At 48.1% G+C, this 19513-nt stretch overlaps 1 protein-coding gene across 1 annotated transcript in view; it reads left to right on the top strand.

The window, feature by feature from the left end:
* LOC110522983 (neurocan core protein) overlaps positions 1-8654 on the top strand; it is a 201490-nt gene extending 192836 nt beyond the window's left edge. Inside the window, exons 13-16 of the mRNA XM_036978016.2 lie at positions 141-223; positions 2389-2533; positions 7107-7289; positions 8255-8654. Coding sequence (XP_036833911.1) covers positions 141-223; positions 2389-2533; positions 7107-7289; positions 8255-8421 — 578 coding nt within the window. The 3' untranslated portion in view covers positions 8422-8654. The remainder of the gene's footprint in view (positions 1-140; positions 224-2388; positions 2534-7106; positions 7290-8254) is intronic.
* The last annotated feature ends 10859 nt before the right edge of the window (positions 8655-19513 follow it).

Here is a 19513-nt window from a genome sequence, read left to right as displayed (position 1 = left end):
AGCGAGAGAGAGAGAGAGACACTTGGGAATGGGTGGTGGTGCATTGGGGACTTAACATGCAGAATAGGAATGGAAATACTGCTGAATGGAAAAGTGGTCTTTTTAAAGGATGTGTTTATTTGTTTTGCCGTGTCGTTCAGGTCTGAGTCATGACAACACCTGGATTGGACTGAACGACAGAACAGTGGAAGAGGATTTCCAGTGGACTGACAACATGGACCTGGTGAGAGAGACAGAGGGAGAGGGAGAGACAGATGGAGAGACAGAGGGAGAGGGAGAGACAGAGGGAGAGGGAGAGACAGAGGGAGAGACAGATGGAGAGACAGAGGGAGAGACAGATGGAGAGACAGAGGGAGAGGGAGAGACAGAGGGAGAGGGAGAGGGAGAGGGAGAGGGAGAGACAGAGGGAGAGACAGAGGGAGAGGGAGAGGGAGAGACAGATGGAGAGACAGAGGGAGAGGGAGAGACAGAGGGAGAGACAGAGGGAGAGACAGAGGGAGAGGGAGAGACAGAGACAGAGACAGAGGGAGAGACAGAGGGAGAGGGAGAGGGAGAGACAGATGGAGAGACAGAGGGAGAGGGAGAGACAGAGGGAGAGACAGAGGGAGAGACAGAGGGAGAGGGAGAGACAGAGGGAGAGACAGAGGGAGAGACAGAGACAGAGACAGAGGGAGAGACAGAGGGAGAGACAGAGACAGAGACAGAGGGAGAGACAGAGGGAGAGACAGAGGGAGAGACAGAGGGAGAGACAGAGGGAGAGACAGAGACAGAGACAGAGGGAGAGACAGAGGGAGAGACAGAGGGAGAGACAGAGGGAGAGACAGAGGGAGAGACAGAGGGAGAGACAGAGGGAGAGACAGATGGAGAGACAGAGGGAGAGACAGAGACAGAGACAGAGGGAGAGGCAGAGGGAGAGACAGAGACAGAGACAGAGGGAGAGACAGAGGGAGAGACAGAGACAGAGACAGAGGGAGAGACAGAGGGAGAGACAGAGACCGAGACAGAGGGAGAGACAGAGGGAGAGACAGAGGGAGAGGCAGAGGGAGAGACAGAGACAGAGACAGAGGGAGAGACAGAGGGAGAGACAGAGGGAGAGACAGAGGGAGAGACAGAGACAGAGACAGAGGGAGAGACAGAGGGAGAGACAGAGGGAGAGACAGAGGAGAGACAGAGACAGAGACAGAGGGAGAGACAGATGGAGAGACAGAGGGAGAGACAGAGACAGAGACAGAGGGAGAGACAGAGGGAGAGACAGAGGGAGAGACAGAGGGAGAGACAGAGGGAGAGAGACAGAGGGAGAGACAGAGGGAGAGACAGAGACAGAGACAGAGGGAGAGACAGAGGAGAGACAGAGACAGAGGGAGAGACAGAGGGAGAGACAGAGGGAGAGACAGAGGGAGAGACAGAGGGAGAGACAGAGACAGAGACAGAGGGAGAGACAGAGACAGAGACAGAGGGAGAGACAGAGGGAGAGGCAGAGAGAGAGGAAGAGAGAGAGGGAGAGACAGAGACAGAGACAGAGGGAGAGACAGAGGGAGAGGCAGAGAGAGAGGGAGAGACAGAGGGAGAGACAGAGACAGAGGGAGAGACAGAGGGAGAGGCAGAGGGAGAGGCAGAGGGAGAGACAGAGGGAGAGACAGAGGGAGAGACAGAGGGAGAGACAGAGGGAGAGACAGAGGGAGAGGCAGAGGGAGAGGGAGAGACAGAGGGAGAGACAGAGACAGAGACAGAGGGAGAGACAGAGGGAGAGGCAGAGAGAGATCACTCGTTTAATCTTGTGTAGGCTTTATTATCAGCAACATACTTCAGAAGGACAATAACCACAGTGACACTGCCTGCTATTGAAGAGTGCATTTCTCTCATAGCAGAGGTCCCTAGGGAGGATGTGGGTGCTAGCTAAAGGTCAGGTGGGAAGTTGATTGAGTGAATGTGTCGTTACCTGTGTATATGTACATCCTCGCTCGCTGAACCACTTTTCTTCCTACCCTACTTACATCTTCCTAGAGGCATCTCCTCTGTGCCTGTTGTTGTTTAAGAGCTGTCATTACTCTGTGTCAGTCCATACCGCTGGAGAAAGACCTGTGTTGAGACACATCAGCTTCTTGTTCAGTAAAAGGGAACAGTGAAACAGTCTACAGTATCTATCACTTTCTTTTTTCCTTCTGTTTGTGTTGTGTGACTGCCTGTGTTGTGTGACTGCCTGTGTTGTGTGACTGTCTGTGTTGTGTGACTGCCTGTGTTGTGTGACTGCCTGTGTTGTGTGACTGTCTGTGTTGTGTGACTGTCTGTGTTGTGTGACTGCCTGTGTTGTGTGATTCTCTGTGTTGTGTGACTGTCTGTGTTGTGTGACTGTCTGTGGCTGTGTCTGTGACTCGCTGTACTGTGCAGCAATATGAGAACTGGCGGGAGAACCAGCCGGACAACTTCTTTGCGGGTGGAGAGGACTGTGTGGTGATGATCGCCCACGAGAACGGCAAGTGGAACGACGTGCCCTGCAACTACAACCTGCCCTACGTCTGCAAGAAGGGAACAGGTGAGAGGGAGAAAGAGGCGAGGGGTTGTAGAGAGAGAGAGGGGGCGAGAGGGACTGAGAGTTTGAAAGGGATAGCGAGGGGAGGAAAAGTAAGTGGGTGAGAGAATGAAACAGTTGAAGAGGATATTATGCTTCCGCTGTGCTTTAAATACTTTAAAGGATACTTATAAGTATTCTGTCATCTTAGGCCTCTTCAATCAGTCAGTCTGGACCACAGGCTAACACTGATCATTACAGCTCACCTCCAAGCGCAGTCAGCTCACTTGTAGCTCTGCTTTCACACCTAAGGCAGCTCCTTACAGAGATGGCCTTACTGTCAGATCAAGGGATGAGACTTCTTCAGAACATTTAATCCACATAAAAATGATCCTCCTTTGTATGAAACATTGTTGGAAGAGTTTCACACAAAGTTTTGGGGCTGGCTAGTAAAGTGTCTGTGTCACATGACCAGACTTCTGTGGATCTGCTCTGTCATGGTGCTGTGAGATGCCAGAGAAGTGCGCATCCTAACATGCTCCTCTGTGGGCTTATTAGAGCAGACGGTCTTCAATTGCATTTGGGGCAGACAGAGAGACAGGGTATTAATAGCCAGCCAGGTAGATGTTTGTAGGTTTATTGAGACGACTGGCCAGACTCCAGAGCTGTGTTTAAGGAAATGGAGGATCGGGTCACTGCTAGATCCTCTTGGGTACCGATTTCAACTGGCCTCAGGCTAGAAACATTATTTAGTTCATCTGAATGGTCACCAGAATTAGAGTTATAAAACTTAACAGTTAGTTAAGTTCCTTGTGCCACATAGTTAGATAAGTCCCTCATGCCACAGAGTTAGATAAGTCCCTCATTCCACAGAGTTAGATAAGTCCCTCATGCCACAGAGTTAGATAAGTCCCTCATGCCACAGAGTTAGATAAGTCCCTCATGCCATAGAGTTAGATAAGTCCCTCGTGCCACAGAGTTAGATAAGTCCCTCATGCCACAGAGTTAGATAAGTCCCTCATGCCATAGAGTTAGATAAGTCCCTCGTGCCACAGAGTTAGATAAGTCCCTCACGCCACAGAGTTAGATAAGTCCCTCATGCCACAGAGTTAGATAAGTCCCTCATGCCACAGAGTTAGATAAGTCCCTCATGCCACAGAGTTAGATAAGTCCCTCATTCCACAGAGTTAGATAAGTCCCTCATGCCACAGAGTTAGATAAGTCCCTCATGCCACAGAGTTAGATAAGTCCCTCACGCCACAGAGTTAGATAAGTCCCTCACGCCACAGAGTTAGATAAGTCCCTCATACCATAGAGTTAGATAAGTCCCTCATGCCATAGAGTTAGATAAGTCCCTCATACCATAGAGTTAGATAAGTCCCTCATGCCATAGAGTTAGATAAGTCCCTCATGCCACAGAGTTAGATAAGTCCCTCATACCATAGAGTTAGATAAGTCCCTCATGCCACAGAGTTAGATAAGTCCCTCATGCCACAGAGTTAGATAAGTGTGGTGTCACTGCTCTCGAGTCGGATCAACTTTCCACTGTATGTTATTTGTCTCATCACAGAGGTGCAACCCATTGCTGGTGACACACTGTCACAGGTCTAACTTAATACCTCGAATCGGGAAGCTGACCTTCAGTCAATCAGTCAGTGGCAGCATTCCATTACCGCCTCTTCTACTCTGTCGTGCTGTTGTTCTCTTGGGTCTGCTCATCAGGGGCCGTATGGCATGGTTGGCTGATTACTGCCGTGTGGCTAACACTCAGGCCTGTCCCTCTGAGAGAGAGGCAGTATCCAATCAGTGACAAACGTCATCTGGGTGATTAGTGTTACCCATAATGCCATGGGGAAGAGCACAGAACAGGCAGGTGTGAGCCACCCTGATTAGGAGGATGGGTTGTGGCGAAGGCATCTCGCTCTCACACACACACGCACGCATGCGCACACACGCGCACGCACGCACGCACGCACACACACACACACACACACACACACACGCACGCATGCGCACACACACGCACGCACGCACGCACACACACACACACACACACGTATATAAACAGAATATTATCAAATATTCACATACTTATTCATATACAGTTCCAAATATTGTCTAATAGACACATAGCCCAAGTCCAGACCAGAGTACACTGGTCCTTCGGGGCGGTGTCTCTACCTGCCTTCTACCAAGTGTACATTTTCTCCTGCACCTTTCTTCTGGGGACAGAGAAGCAGCTCACCCTGACACCCACCCAGGACACACACTATCACACACAGTTCACCACAACTCTGCTGCCTGCCTGCCTTCTGTGACTGTAGCTGGTCAATACATTGGCTAAGATTGGAGTGTGTGTGGACATACCCAGCTCACCCCTGTCTAATCTGCTGAGACATGTTAGACGTTGATTGTAAAGATGTAGCCCACCGGGCTCGGAGAGTGCTGGATGGATCCAGGCTTCAACTGTCTCCAGCTTTCAAAAGGAAACTAAATCAGCCTGACACACACGCACACACAGTCCTGCGTGCCTGCCAGGCATCCCCAGCCCAGCCCCAGTCAGTAAGATCTGGGTGGTGTTATTGAGTGCCATGCCTGGTCCTGTGACTATTGATCTGTTGCCACAGCTGCAAACTAGTGTCAGTAATGTCCGTCCTAGTCTATGTTACTGCACACTAAACAGAGGGAGTGAAAACGGTGCTTTTCTGGTTGGCTGAGTATGAGGTGTGAGATGTTACTGCAATCACTGTACTGGCAGTCTAAACAAAACCTGTTAACACAATTTAAAGATTTTTTTTGCGCTATTAAAAGTGGGGTAATCTGATATGGTTAAGCGTTATTATGTTGTCTAATAATATCCTGGTTAGGTAATAGCCTACAGGGAATTACGTAGAATTGATGGTATTATGGTGTGAACAGTATATGGTTCTTGTAGCCTGCCTTTTAATCACACTTCTGTACTGCAGTAGGGCCTTAGTGCTCTGTACTGCAGCCCCTGTCCTTAGTGCTCTGTACTGCAGCCCCTGTCCTTAGTACTCTGTACTGCAGTAGGGCCTTAGTGCTCTGTACTGCAGCCCCTGTCCTTAGTACTCTGTACTGCAGTAGGGCCTTAGTGCTCTGTATTGCAGTAGGGCCTTAGTGCTCTGTACTGCAGCCCCTGTCCTTAGTACTCTGTACTGCAGTAGGGCCTTAGTGCTCTGTACTGCAGCCCCTGTCCTTAGTACTCTGTACTGCAGTAGGGCCTTAGTGCTCTGTACTGCAGCCCCTGGCCTTAGTGCTCTGTACTGCAGTAGGGCCTTAGTGCTCTGTACTATAGCCCCTGGCCTTAGTACTCTGTACTGCAGCCCCTGGCCTTAGTACTCTGTACTGCAGCCCCTGACCGTAGTGCTCTGTACTGCAGTAGGGCCTTAATGCTCTGTACTGCAGTAGGGCCTTAGTGCTCTGTACTGCAGCCCCTGGCCGTAGTGCTCTGTACTGCAGCCCCTGGCCTTAGTGCTCTGTACTGCAGTAGGGCCTTAGTGCTCTGTACTGCAGTAGGGCCTTTACAGACTGGCGTTAAGCTGAATTCCTACTTTTAGAAGGCCAGACCTCCCACTGGGCCCATACTGCAGTCACAGACCCTGTGTGGAAAGCTGGACAATACATCCTTCCCTCCTTCCCTCCCTTCCTCTACTCCTTGGAGTTGGTTCTGATCTGGTAGTTCTGCATTAGTGTTGGCTATGTAAGGGACACCTCATCTCCACCATGTTCCAGATGAGAGGTCGTCGATTACTTCAAGGAAGGGAAAGAAGCACTTCCACTTAGTCTACAGCTGGGTTGGTGACTGTTTAGGGGTTAGAAACTCACTGAGGGCTTTAGGTTTCAACCGCAGGGCTGCCATCTAGGGGAACGACAGAGGAACTGCACCGTCACCCCAGTCACCCCTCCTCATCCCTCATCTCTCATTCGCCCTCCCTCTAATCCGGCCAATGAGCAGTAAGCATGGGTGCATTCCTGACACCTGTCACACACTGTGGCCCCTGAGGGCCCAATCCCTTCTGAAAGGTCGGGGTAGACAAAGTTACCCGGGACACTGAAGTCTAAAGTCAGTTTGGTGTTTTCCTCCCAGATAGTGAAGATAAGGTTTGGTGGAGGGGAAGCTGATCCTAGATCTGTGCCTATGGGCAACAGCCAGAGCTGAAAGGTCAGTGAGTCAGTGGGATGCCTCACTGGGCTAAGCGCCCTGTAGGGTCTGTCTGGTGTCTCAACCACTTTGCTTGTCTGTCTGTCTGTCCCCCCTCCTCACATCAACACAACGCTCTAGGAGATAACAACAGCCCACACAGACTAGCACAGACACACACATGACTCATCTCTTTGGTTTCCTTTGAACTTTAGATATGTGTGTGTTGTGTGCCGTCAACAGTTTTGAAGAGTGGAGGGAAATGTTCTTTAAAACAGGGCTCTTCAACTGTCTCTTGTTCAGGGACAAGGGCAAAAACAGAATGGGGAAAGACTGGGTGACGACTGATGACTGTGAATGGTGATATACATGTTAGGACCACGTTGTTATGATGTACCACTTCTCCATTTCTCGCTCTCTTTCTCCATTGGGCAGTGCTGTGTGTCAACCCTCCCACCGTGAAGAACGCCTTTCTGATTGGTCGTAAGCGGTCCCACTATGACATCCACTCAGTGGTGCGTTACCAGTGTGCCGACGGGTTTCTCCAACGCCACGTCCCCACGGCCAAGTGTCGTGCCAACGGCAAATGGGAGCGGCCGAAAATCATCTGCACTATGAGTGAGTGACCAAGACTGTTAAAGGGCTTTAAGTTTTATCTCTATGGGATAAATGATCAAATACAGTGGAGGAATGGAAACTTAAAATGAGACTGAACTCAAATACAAGAATCTCCATAGAAGTTGTAGCATGTACTGGAATTTGACACACTTTTTGTTCAGATAGAGGTTGCGTGACGACGGTAATGTAATTTGAGTGTAGATAAAACTAAGTTATAGCCCTTGTTCTGTTGAGATAGTGTATCGCTCCAAAGTGTGATTGACAGCCAGGGGTTTGGAGGAATGCCAGCAACACAGAGAAGAAACATTTCATTTTACTATCCTCCCATGAGGAGTAAAACTCGCTCTGCCGAACGACGGAAACATCCATCTTTCTTTATGACAGCAGAATCATTCATATTGTAGGATTGTATCAATGTTTGCCCTTTTTAAGAAGTTATGAGCAAACAAGTATTTCCCATTTCCCCTTTCGGCTCGTACTGACAAATAATGAATTGCTGCTGTTTGAACTGGAGAGAAAATATGGAGCCTTATTTCGTATTTGGTGCATTTCGAGTGTAATGTTGTTTTCCTGCTAGAGTCGTTTGTTAGTCATTATTATCATGGCAAGGTAGACCTTCTGTTGGCAAACCTAACCCAGGACCAATGGATCCAATTTGGCAGCACAACACAGGAAGGAAGCGGCTCACTCAGGACGTGAGTGGGAGGACAGTCCTATGCTAATACATGTAGAGAGCTAGTAATATGAAGTTGAGTGGAGAAGACACGTTAGGCAGAGGGGCTGATGTTGAGAGCTGTATGTCTGTGGTGTTGACCTCTCACCCCCCTCCTCTCACATCTCATATCCCTCTCTCACTCTGTCACTCCACTTTACCTGTCACACCCCCCTCTACTCCCTCCCATCCGGTCTCTTTCTCCTGACTCATCCCCCCTCACACCCTTTCACTCCCTTGTGTCTCTCTCCAGCCCGGGGAGCACAGCGCTACAGGCGGCACCATGACCATCACAACGGCCGACGGGAGCGCAGAAAGCACAAGAAGCACGGCCATGGACACGGAGAGGGGGGGCACCATGGAGGGGATCAGGGCCACAGGCATGGGCACGGGCAGGGGAACGCTCATGCCCACATCTGAACCAAAAACGTCCACTGCCCGAACCTCGCCTCGCTGCCCAGTCTCCCTCCTCTACCCCTCTCTACCCCCTCTCCTGCCCTGTTCCTGACCCCACAACCTGGCTCCTAGAGCCAGCCTGTATCATACTCAACTATGAGGCCTGACAGCCGACTGCTAGGCATCACTGAGACAATAACAATCTCTTTGTACTCTTCTTTAATTTCACTGCTTTTCTTTTCTGCCTCCCTCCCCCCTCCCTCCCTCTCCCTCCCCCCTCCCTCCCTCCCCCTCCCTCCCTCTACCTCCCCCCTCCCTCCCCCCCTCTCTCCCTCCCCCCCCCCCCCCCCTCCCTCCCTCCCTCCCTACTTTTATCAAGTCAACGAGGACCCAGGATATGGGGCTTTGCTCACCTGTTCAAATCTTAAGAGGTTTCTTTTGTGTCCTTCTATTTTTACATTGTCGTGGAGGTTTAGTACAAACTGTAAATAGTGACAACATCAGAAAATCCTGTATCAAACCAGAAGAGTCGGGGAATACATTAACATGCAATCCATGTTTTTCAATTGTTCGTTCAAACCTTGTTTTTAACAGATGTCTGACTGTATTTCTTGACTTTGCTGTTTTTGGTTAGCTCTCTGGAAGACCTTTTGCTCAATGACCTACAACAGTTATTCTGAACAGATTTAGCTACGTGCTTTCTTTGACACGGGCAGTTCTACTGGTTTTGATCGACTAGCATTGTATCTCATCATTGTTACGACGGTCACTTTTAACTGGGTATAGAGGAAAACCGAGAAAGCGCAGTTAGCCTCTATCCAAATCGACCTCACGCCACTGAGGTCGATCCAGAAGCTCAAATCTCTCCCCGTAGTGGCAGTCCATGTTTCTTCTAACAATCATCATCCTACTGTTTCCTTTCTAAGTCATTCTGTGTTCCTGCTTCACTACTAGAGGAGATAGCTAGTAAGGAGTCGAGAAACCCAACCCAGAATAGGCCAGATTATGACTAGCCTCTCTAAGTCTGGTTTCCCAGCTAGCTATTAGGCAATGATCCTTCATCAGAATTCTCTCATACCCATCACCACGCTCTCATATTCCGTCTGTGTCCCGGTGTCAATGGTCTGTTCGTCTTCCATTTTGGAGTTCTACTACTCTGGCCTGCTGAGGAGAAATTGTTCTGTCAGACTGTCAGAGAGAGAAAAGGAGAGGGGGAGGAATAGAGAGAGAAGAGCGGGGAATTCGGACTCTTAATTGCAGTCGCCCCGTTCTCCAGCACATCAAACAGAGAGATGACAGGGCTCTCTCTGCAGCCGGCGGGTACAGAGCTGGGCCCATAATTATCTTTTTAAAGTAGTGCAGATGGGGGCATAATGCCGGGATGAACACACACTCTGCCCCACCCGAAGAGGAGTAAGCTGAGCTAATGTCCTAGTGTATGGATCTGGCTTTAAATACAGAAAACCAGAGTTGTGGTGGCTGGGTTCAGAGGCCAGTCTCAGTGAGGTTTGTGTGTGGGCGACAGTGACAGCGACAGGGCCCACAGAAAATTCTAGAAACATTTGAGACGGTTAGAAGAGGTAAAACAACCTTGTATTTCTGGACCAGTGGTTCAGAATGGTACCAGGAAACGCATGGTTTTAAACAGAGCTGTCCTGTCTGCTGCAGCCCGGAGCTGGCTGGGATAAGACCCGTGCCACCTCTTCTCTCTACAGCGGGTAGAAAAAGGAGACATGTTTTATTTTTACTGCACGATCCGACTGATTCTCGAAAGCTCCTTTATCGCCTTTACGCAATTCCTCTGAGCTTACGCCCCCCCCCTTCCTTTCTCTCTCTGTCTCTCCCTCCTCTCTTCCTCTCTCCCTTGTCTTTCATCCTCATCCCTTTATCCACCTTGTCAATGACACAGACAGGCCCCGAAAGAGAGAAAAGAGAGCAAGCTCCAATATCAGTACGATTCATCTCCCTTAAAGCATGCTTAATTAATGAAGAGGTTATCATCGTGACCTTTGTCCCTGGCTGTGATGACAGGGGCTTTGCTCTGACGGACGGGGAGCCACAGGCCTGTCACAGCTCCTCACGCTCCTTACGTCTTTTAGATGTCAGTCTACTATCGGCTTTTCTTTCTATCCCGTCTCCCATTCCAGACAATGGATTGACCGTGGATGGGGGCTCCTTAGGCATTTAAATCAGCTGAGATTATCCTAAAGATACCGTGATGACTATAACTACTATGGGGTTAAGCAGGACAGTATGTGTCTGTCTCTTACAGTAGTACGAGGGACGGAGTGCGTGTGTGACAGGAAGAACACATATGAAGAGGTGATTGGATCTCTCTCACACAAGGTGGACAGAAGTGTAAAACGAACAAACCGAGACTCTGCTGAGATCGAGCCTGGGCTGGACAGATGTTGGCTATGATTAAGGAGTATAGATGGAGTGTAGGTGTAGGCCGACCTATGTGTCTGGCTGGCTGTCAGTCATCCTCTAGTCTAGGAGGCTGCTGTTATCACTGCACCAGACCAGCTGCTTATTGGTGGATCTCCTAGAGCAATGGGTCAACTCAGCTCACTGTGCTCTGTGGATGGTGTCAGCTTGCTCCGATGCACACAGACTCTCCAGACACATACTGTCTCTCCATCACAGAAACAAATGTTCTCTCTTTCCCTATCTGACACTCTCTCGCCCACTCTTTCCCTATCCGACACTCTCTCGCCCTCTCTTTCCCTATCCCCTCATAAACATATACGTCCTCGTTTCAGATTCGCTTCAGATTCGAACATACACACACAGAGCCGCCCTTTCTCCAGCTCCAGACAGCACCCTCTCTCTCACCCACTCTCCCTCTCACCCACTCTCCCTCTCTACCACTCTCCCTCTCACCCACTCTCCCTCTCACCCACTCTCCCTCTCATCCACTCTCCCTCTCTACCACTCTCCCACTCTCCCTCTCACCCACTCTCCCTCTCACCCACTCTCCCTCTCACCCACTCTCCCGCTCACCCACTCTCCCTCTCACCCACTCTCCCTCTCTACCACTCTCCCTCTCTACCACTCTCCCTCTCTCCCTCTCTACCACTCTCCCTCTCTACCACTCTCCCTCTCACCCACTCTCCCTCTCACCCACTCTCCCTCTCACCCACTCCCCCTCTCACCCACTCTCCCTCTCTACCACTCTCCCTCTCTACCACTCTCCCTCTCACCCACTCTCCCTCTCACCCACTCTCCCTCTCACCCACTCCCCCTCTCACCCACTCCCCCTCTCACCCACTCTCCCTCTCACCCACTCTCCCTCTCACCCACTCTCCTTCTCACCCACTCTCCCTCTCACCCACTCTCCCTCTCACCCACTCTCCCTCTCACCCACTCTCCCTCTCTACCACTCTCCCTCTCTACCACTCTCCCTCTCACCCACTCTCCCTCTCACCCACTCTCCAGCTCTGCCGTCTGATGCCCTGAAGGCAGGCAGACGGCTGGGACGATGGGATCGCTACTTCATTGCGATGAGCCTTAATTATGAAGACGAGTCACTAAACAACAGAGGTCGCCCACAGCTGTCTGCTGCATGGCATGGTCGGCACGCCTGCAGGAGGAATGGCTTCACAACCATCTGGGCTTCTTCTTTAGGCTATAGCCAGCACTTCACCTTAATTGCTACGGAGCCATTCTCATCACACAGGCTCTTGGTTCCCTGTTGGGAGGGGGAGGGAGGGAGGGAGGGAGGGAGGTCTACAGAAACACACAGACGCATACTCATATAGAGAGAGATCTTCTTAGAACTACGTCAGAGCAGTATCTATATCTCTGCATGGTCGGCAAACTGTGAGTGTGTGGATGAGTGGATGCGCAGTCAGGTAGCATGTGATTGGATCAGAGGGTTAGAGCAATGGAGAAGTTCACTTTCTGTCGTCTGTCTCGGGTAGCAACAGACGAGCAGCCGGAGAGGAAGGAAACTGTTAGTTTTCTGAAGCACAAGCTGTAATGATGCGGAACTTTGCCCTTTTGTATTTACACTGTTGTAGGAGTGTGAGAAGGAGGACAGGAGTGTGGCAGGAGCAGAGAGGAGCAGGGAGTGAGTACCTCCAGTTCATCTGAGCCCTGTGTTAGCAGCAAGCATCCATCAATGACTACATACACTGCTTTAGTATAAACAGAGGGTGTGTGTGTGTGTGTGTATTACTAGTATTACTAGTATTAGGAAAGCATGCATAGCAAACAAATATGAGATGAGCATAGGTGGATGAGGGGAGATTGTTCTTAGAACAGCTAAACAGAAAACGAGCCAGTGTCAGCGGAACAGCAAGGAACCACCACTCATCTCCTCTCCTCTCCCCTCCTCGCCTGTCCTCATTTCATGCCTCCTGTCCTCTCTCTCCTCTCGCCTCCTCTCCTGTCCTCATTTCATGCCTCCTGTCCTCTCTCTCCTCTCCCCTCCTCTCGGTGCTGGTCGCCAGTAGCCCAGTGAGGACAGGTAATCCCGACACTAAACAGCAACACGGCTCTCTACTGTAGGTCACTGTCATCTCATTACAAGCTGCTTTCTACCGCAGTGTGCTGGTGAATGAGATGACAGCTCTGTAGCAGCAGAGGCATCAGAAACACCACTGTGTCAGGACTGGCTCAAGGCCATCAACCAATGGGATTCTCAGCATAGCCGCGGTCCTGTGGTGAGGAAACCTGCTTTCTGACTGCTAGAGGGTAATGTGTCACCTGTTATGATATTAACCCTGGGAGAGGTCTCAAGTCAAGGGTAATGATATTTACTCTATAAAGCCAGACCAGCTATAGTACATATGATAATGTGGTTGTTTTTATGAGAGAATGTATTCTACGTACAACTGTATACTACCCATATCAGATGTTAACCTTCTGACAATGACAAACTGATCAGACTGGGGAATGACTATTGCATCTGCTGTCACTGAGACGCCTCGTTGATTTCATGGTTAGTCTGTCTGAGGTACTAGTTAGGTTGTCTGTGAGACTGGCAGCATGACTTGATGGGCTTACTGCATATTTGCTTATTGTTAGCTATCCTCATCAGTGTCTTTGTAAGCTGGCTTTTTGAACTCTTTCCTTTCATGGTTCATTTTCATTTGGGCTGTTCTCTCTCCCCGTGTGTTTTAACCCTAGAACGCCCTTTTGACATTGTGTGTGTTTGTGTGGTTGTTTTGACCCCAAGATCAATTCCTTTTGTTTAACATGATATTCCCATAGCATAGAAAATGTTACCCATATCTACCAACACTAGGTATTCTTCGTGCATAGATATGGGAACCACGTTGACATGTTAGTTTATAATCTGTCCTAATTGATGTGCAATCCCCTTGATAGCCCAGAATTAGTTTTATCTGGAGTGTTAAAATGATTTTGAAGCATTAGCTGTTAAGAGCTCATTTCCCCTTTTTGTATATGGTTACATACAGTACAGTACAGTACTGTAGAGCGCTGCATACTGTAAACTGAGTTAACATTTTGTCACTGTCAAGGAACCAGCACTCTTATAGGAAGGAAGCTACAAGCGGAGAGAATGGAAAACAAGGGGTCCAGATGCGTAGTAGCCGAGACCACAAAGCACCCCTCTCCACTCCTCCTCTTCTACCTCTCTGTGATGTAAATACTCTGTGGGACTTTTTCTCCAAAATCCTTTCAACTCTTGGCGTGTTTGTTGCTTGGACTCCATGGACCTTATTCATACAGTCTCAGCTCCCAATGCTCCCGTTCACCAGACCGACGGGAGAGACACGGCCGCCGCTGACGCATCATCAAAAGGAGACGTTCATTTGGGAAGCCTGAAGTGTCACATTACAGTTCTGACAGCACACCGCCTCCCCCCGGGACGCAGCCGCGCTACAGGGACCTACGGCACAAGCACAGATACGCTGTGTGACGATGACGATGACGTGACGGGCTGAGTGAATCTGGTCCTCAAGTATTAATCCGTATTTATTGATGTTCTTATGAATTCCAGTCCTGTCACATTGTAAGATATTCTTTACGAGACAAATGATCATTAAAAAAGGTTGATTGGACCCATTATATTCGGTGTGTTGGTTGTTTGGATGCTTGGATGTTCATCTAGTACTGTACACCACAGACAACGACATGCTGTGTGGCCTTGGTGATCAAGTCCATGGATATGGTTAGTTACGGACATGGTTGTTTCATCAAATGTTGACCTGCACGACTTTTCAAGGACACACAGTCTGAAATTCTGTCAGAAAAGTGACTTTTCACAATACTGTATTGTGATGGTAACACAAACGGTTATTCATTGGAACATGATGTTACACTATAAGAACCAAATATCTTTCATTTGGGTTTAGAAAAAGATCAGGACAGCTTTGCAGATTCAGTTCCTATTGGGCAGAACATACAGTGCATTTGGAAATTATTTAGACCCCTTAACTTTTTACACATGTTGGTACATTACAGCCTTATTCTAAAATGGATTTAAAAAACATTTTCCCCATCAATCTACATACAATAGCCATAATGACAAAGCAAAAACAGGTTTTTAGAAATGTTTGCTAATTTATTAAAAAAATAAAATAAACTGAAATATCACATTTACATAAGTATTCAGACCCTTTACTCAGTATTTTGTTGAAGCACCTTGTCACGATTTCCGCCGAAGTCGGTCCCTCTCCTTGTTCGGGCGATGTTTGGCGGTCGACGTCAACGACCTTCTAGCCATCACTGATCCATTTTTAATTTTCCTTTGGTTTTGTCTTGTCTTCCATCACACCTGGTTCCAATCCCATCAATTACATGTTGTGTATTTAACCCTCTGTTTCCCCTCATGTCCTTGTCGGTGATTGTTTGTTGTATGTATTGGTGCTAGTTATGTTCTGGTGTGCGATGGGTTTTGCACCCTCTTATTTTATTTTGTATATGTTGGTTTCCAGAGTTTTTAAATGTTTTTATTAAACTGCTCCGTTTATACCAAGTTCACTCTCCTGTGCCTGACTTCCGTGCCACCAACACGCACCCATTACACACCTTTGGCAGCGATTACAGCCTTGAGTCTTCTTGGGTATGATGCTACAAGCTTGGCACACCTGTATTTGGGGAGTGTCTCCCATTCTTCTCTGCAGATCCTCTCAAGCTCTGCCAGGTTGGATGGGGAGAGTTGCCGCACAGATATTTTCAGGTCTCTCCAGAGCTGTTCGATCGGGTTCAAGTTTGGGCTCTGGCTGGGCCACTCAAGGACATTCAGAGACTTGTCTCGAAGCCAATCCTGCATTGTCTTGGCTGTGTGCTTAGGGCCATTGTCCTGTTGGAAGGTAAACATTCGCACCAGTCCGAGGTCCTGAGCATTCTGGAGCAGGTTTTCATCAAGAATTTCTCTGTACTTTTCTCTGTTCATCTTTGCCTCGATCCTGACTAGTCTCCCAGTCGCTGCCACTGAAAAACATCCCCACATCAGGATGCTGAAACCATGCTTCACTGTAGGGATGGTGCCAGGTTTTCTCCAGACGTGACGCTTGGCATTCAGGCCAAAGAGTTCAATTTTGGTATCATCAGACCAGAGAATCTTGTTTCTCATGGTCTGAGAGTCTTTAGGTGCCTTTTGGCAAACTCAGAGTGGACTGTCATGTGCCTTTTACTGAGGAGTGGCTTCTGTCTGGCCACACTACCATAAAGGCCTGATTGGTGGAGAGCTGCAGAGATGCTTGTCCTTCTGGAAGGTTCTTCCATCTCCACAGAGGAACTCTAGAGCTCATTCAGAGTGACCATCGGGTCACCTCCCTGACCAAGGCCCTTCTCCACCAATTGCTCAGTTTGGCCAGGTGGCCAGCTCTAGGAAGAGTCTTGGTGGTTCCAAACTTCTTCCATTTAAGAATGATGGAGGCCACTGTAATCAAGCCTACCACTGTAGTGTCGTCCGCAAACTTGATGATTGAGTTGGAGGCGTGCATGGCCACACAGTCGTGGGTGAACAGGGAGTACAGGAGAGGGCTCAGACGCACCCTTGTGGAGCCCCAGTGTTGAGGATCAGCAGAGTGGAGATGTTGTTACCTACTCTCACCACCTGGGGGCGGCCCATCAGGAAGTCCAGTACCCAGTTGCACAGGGCGGGGTCGAGACCCAGGGTCTCGAGCTTGATGACGAGTTTGGAGGGTACTATGGTGTTAAATGCTGTTCTGTAGTCGCCTTGCAAGGGTTAACACGTTTAAATGTACTTACTTATGTACTTATGTAAATAAGGTATTTCTGTAAAAATATATATATATAATGTGCAAATATTTCTAAAAACCTGTATTTGCTTCACCATTATGGGTTATTTTGTGTCGATTGCTGAGGATTAAAAAAAAGTAACGTAATGTAGAAAAAGTCAAGGGGTCTGAATACTTTCCAACCCAAAAACCAAAACACAACGAAAACAAACCTGCCAACACGTTTATAGAGTCACAAGCTTCATGTAGTCATTGTGTGCTAGGAATATGGGACCAAAGTCTAAACTTTTGACCTCTTTTGTACACTATAAGTGAAATTTGTCCAAACAGTTGACATCTTCAAATGGAGGGACGACATCTTTAACGTGCTTTCATTTCTGAACGATGAAACAGATATGTATAAAAATACCCTCAAGTAAAAGGTGATCTCAAATCCCAAATGCTGGAGTATGTCGACAAATGTACCATTTTAGCATCACTGTCCAAATACATACAGACGTGGGTGGACATGCAAAGTAAGTCGTTTGTTTCATTAAAGCCTCGAGCAAACTGTAGCTTTGCAAAGAATACAGATATGTGTTTCTCTCTCATAGGAATACATTTCTCCAATGCAGAGAAATCAATACTACTGACAAAACTAGCACAAGTTATTGAGCAGGTCTCTCCAGACATCTGCTGAAAGTAGAGAAAAAGAAGGGATGGAGTGAGAGAAAGATATGGCTGCACGTGTTTGTGTGTGTGAATCGTTCAGAAAACACCACGTTGTCTTGTTCTCGGTTTGCTGCAACATCCTCAAAATGGCAAACACAACATACTGAAAAACAAGGACATCCAACAATGCTGACCAGAATAATAATTAGGGATAGCTGATATGTTTCAAGACAATTGCCTCTCCTGTCTTTGTACTGCTAGACACTTCTCTCTCTCCCCCGATAGTTTTGACCTTTCCCCCTATAGTTTTTTTACCTCAGTGCTGCATCAAGCCTTACCATTGGTGCCTTAGCAATGTGTCTATCTGTACAACCCGTTCTGTGTTTTGAATGAGTAATCACTGGAAAAGTTGTTTTCAGAGATTTCTGAGACACTATAAAGCGTGTGTGATGTTTGGTAGGCTGTGCGAGTTCCAAGGACATGCAGGACTCATTAGGAAGGCTGCTGAGGAGTTCACTTAATGCAGTATCGAACATGACCTTCAGTTCTCCTTCCACACAATAACAGCTCTGGGTTTGGAGCAGCCACTTCCAGCATTTATCCATCACATGAATCATATACTGTAGCTGTCGAGGCCTGTGTAACATTATACCTCTGTAGTCCAGAGGGTATGTTTGCATTCCAGAAGCATTAAAACCAGGGGCGCAACTTTGTTTTTAGAAGTGGGGGGGGCATAATTATTATTATTGTAATGAACATTTTTATCCAGTGATGATAAACACTTCAAACAGCCTGCCCAACCGTTGCCTCGTTTTGTATCACATTGACAATGACAACTGGGGGGGACAAAAATGCCATTTCAGAATGTGGGGGGGGGGCATGTGAAAGTTGCACCCCTGATTGATACCAAGGCAGCTTGTTTCGTGGTTGAGGCCGTTGTTCTCTTCTCGGTATGTTTTACTGAAGACAGGTTTGAACAGTATTTTCTGCATACACCATCCATAACCTCTGACCTTGCTTGTGATCATCGAAATATGTCCCAGGACTGAGATCAGTGACAGTGGATAAACAACAAATATTCTTCCCTAATCACACTAATCTTGTTTCTGTGTCTGTACATTGGCCATTTGGCTGGCATAGCCAATCAACGATAACCTTTCACATCATATCTTAGAATCTCACTAAAGACTTTTACTCTTTCTCTGCGATGGAGTCAGCCCCAATAGCTTCTCCCAACAATTGGTGAGCCCTACAGCTTAGCCGAATAAAAAGGTTAAAATCCATCTTAAGTCTGTTTATCTTTCCCACAGCTACTTTGATCAATAGGCCAGTCCTCTAAGCTTCACCAGTGCAACTGCATTCACAACGATAATGATGTCGGCACAGATGGCGAAGCATCAGCCGCTAATAGCTTTTCGAGACGCAAAGCAAGCGAAACGTCATCCTGAGCCAGCCGGGCTGGCTCTCTCAGGCGGCTGCTCCCCCAGTTGTATTGTTGTGTTTCTACGAGTGATGATCTGGAAATCTGACTGTATTAAGCAGCTTACCGCATCACTTTACAACAGGATGTTCACACTTTGGGTGTGTACTTTACTTTTGTGCATTTTCTTTTGCTCTTAGGCCTACTTCTTGACTTGTATCCCGCTGTTCCATAGATGGGGGATAGATGTACTTTGTTAATTGCAGACCTCTTGTTCTGGCAAGGCATAACATGATATGTGGGATGGAGTAGGAGAAGTGTAGTATTAGGCTTCACACTGTGAATCACTAGACAGGCTTTATGGCTGTAGTGGGCTATCAGTAGATCAGGACAATGATATGCCCAGATCAGAGCTAGGGTCATGATCCCAGTTCAATATCATCTCAGTAACTTGTATATTCATGTTTTGATGAGCTCCAAAATACACTACGTGACCAAAGTATGTGGACACCTGCTTGTTGAACATCTCATTCGTATAACAGCCTCCACTCTTCTGGGAAGGCTTTCCACGAGATGTTGGCACATTGCTGCAGGTCGGTTACTGATGTTGGGGCGATTATGCCTGGCTTGCAGTTGCCTTTCCAATTCATCCCAAAGGTGTTCGATGGGGTTGAGGTCAGGGCTCTGTACAGGCCAGTCAAGTTCTCCCACACCAATCTTGACAAACCATTTATGTATGGACCTCGCTTTGTGCACGGGGGCATTGTCATGCTGAAACAGGAAAGGGCCTTCACCAAACTTTTGCCACAATGTTGGAAGCACAGAATCGTCTAGAATGTCACTGTTTGCTGTAGCGTTGAGATTT

Source organism: Oncorhynchus mykiss, chromosome 5 (assembly GCF_057628025.1).
Source record: "Oncorhynchus mykiss isolate SJ-2025 chromosome 5, ASM5762802v1, whole genome shotgun sequence".
NCBI classification, from domain to species: domain Eukaryota; kingdom Metazoa; phylum Chordata; class Actinopteri; order Salmoniformes; family Salmonidae; genus Oncorhynchus; species Oncorhynchus mykiss.
Note: the sequence above shows the minus strand (reverse complement) of the source record. Positions and strands in the feature narration are given on the sequence as shown.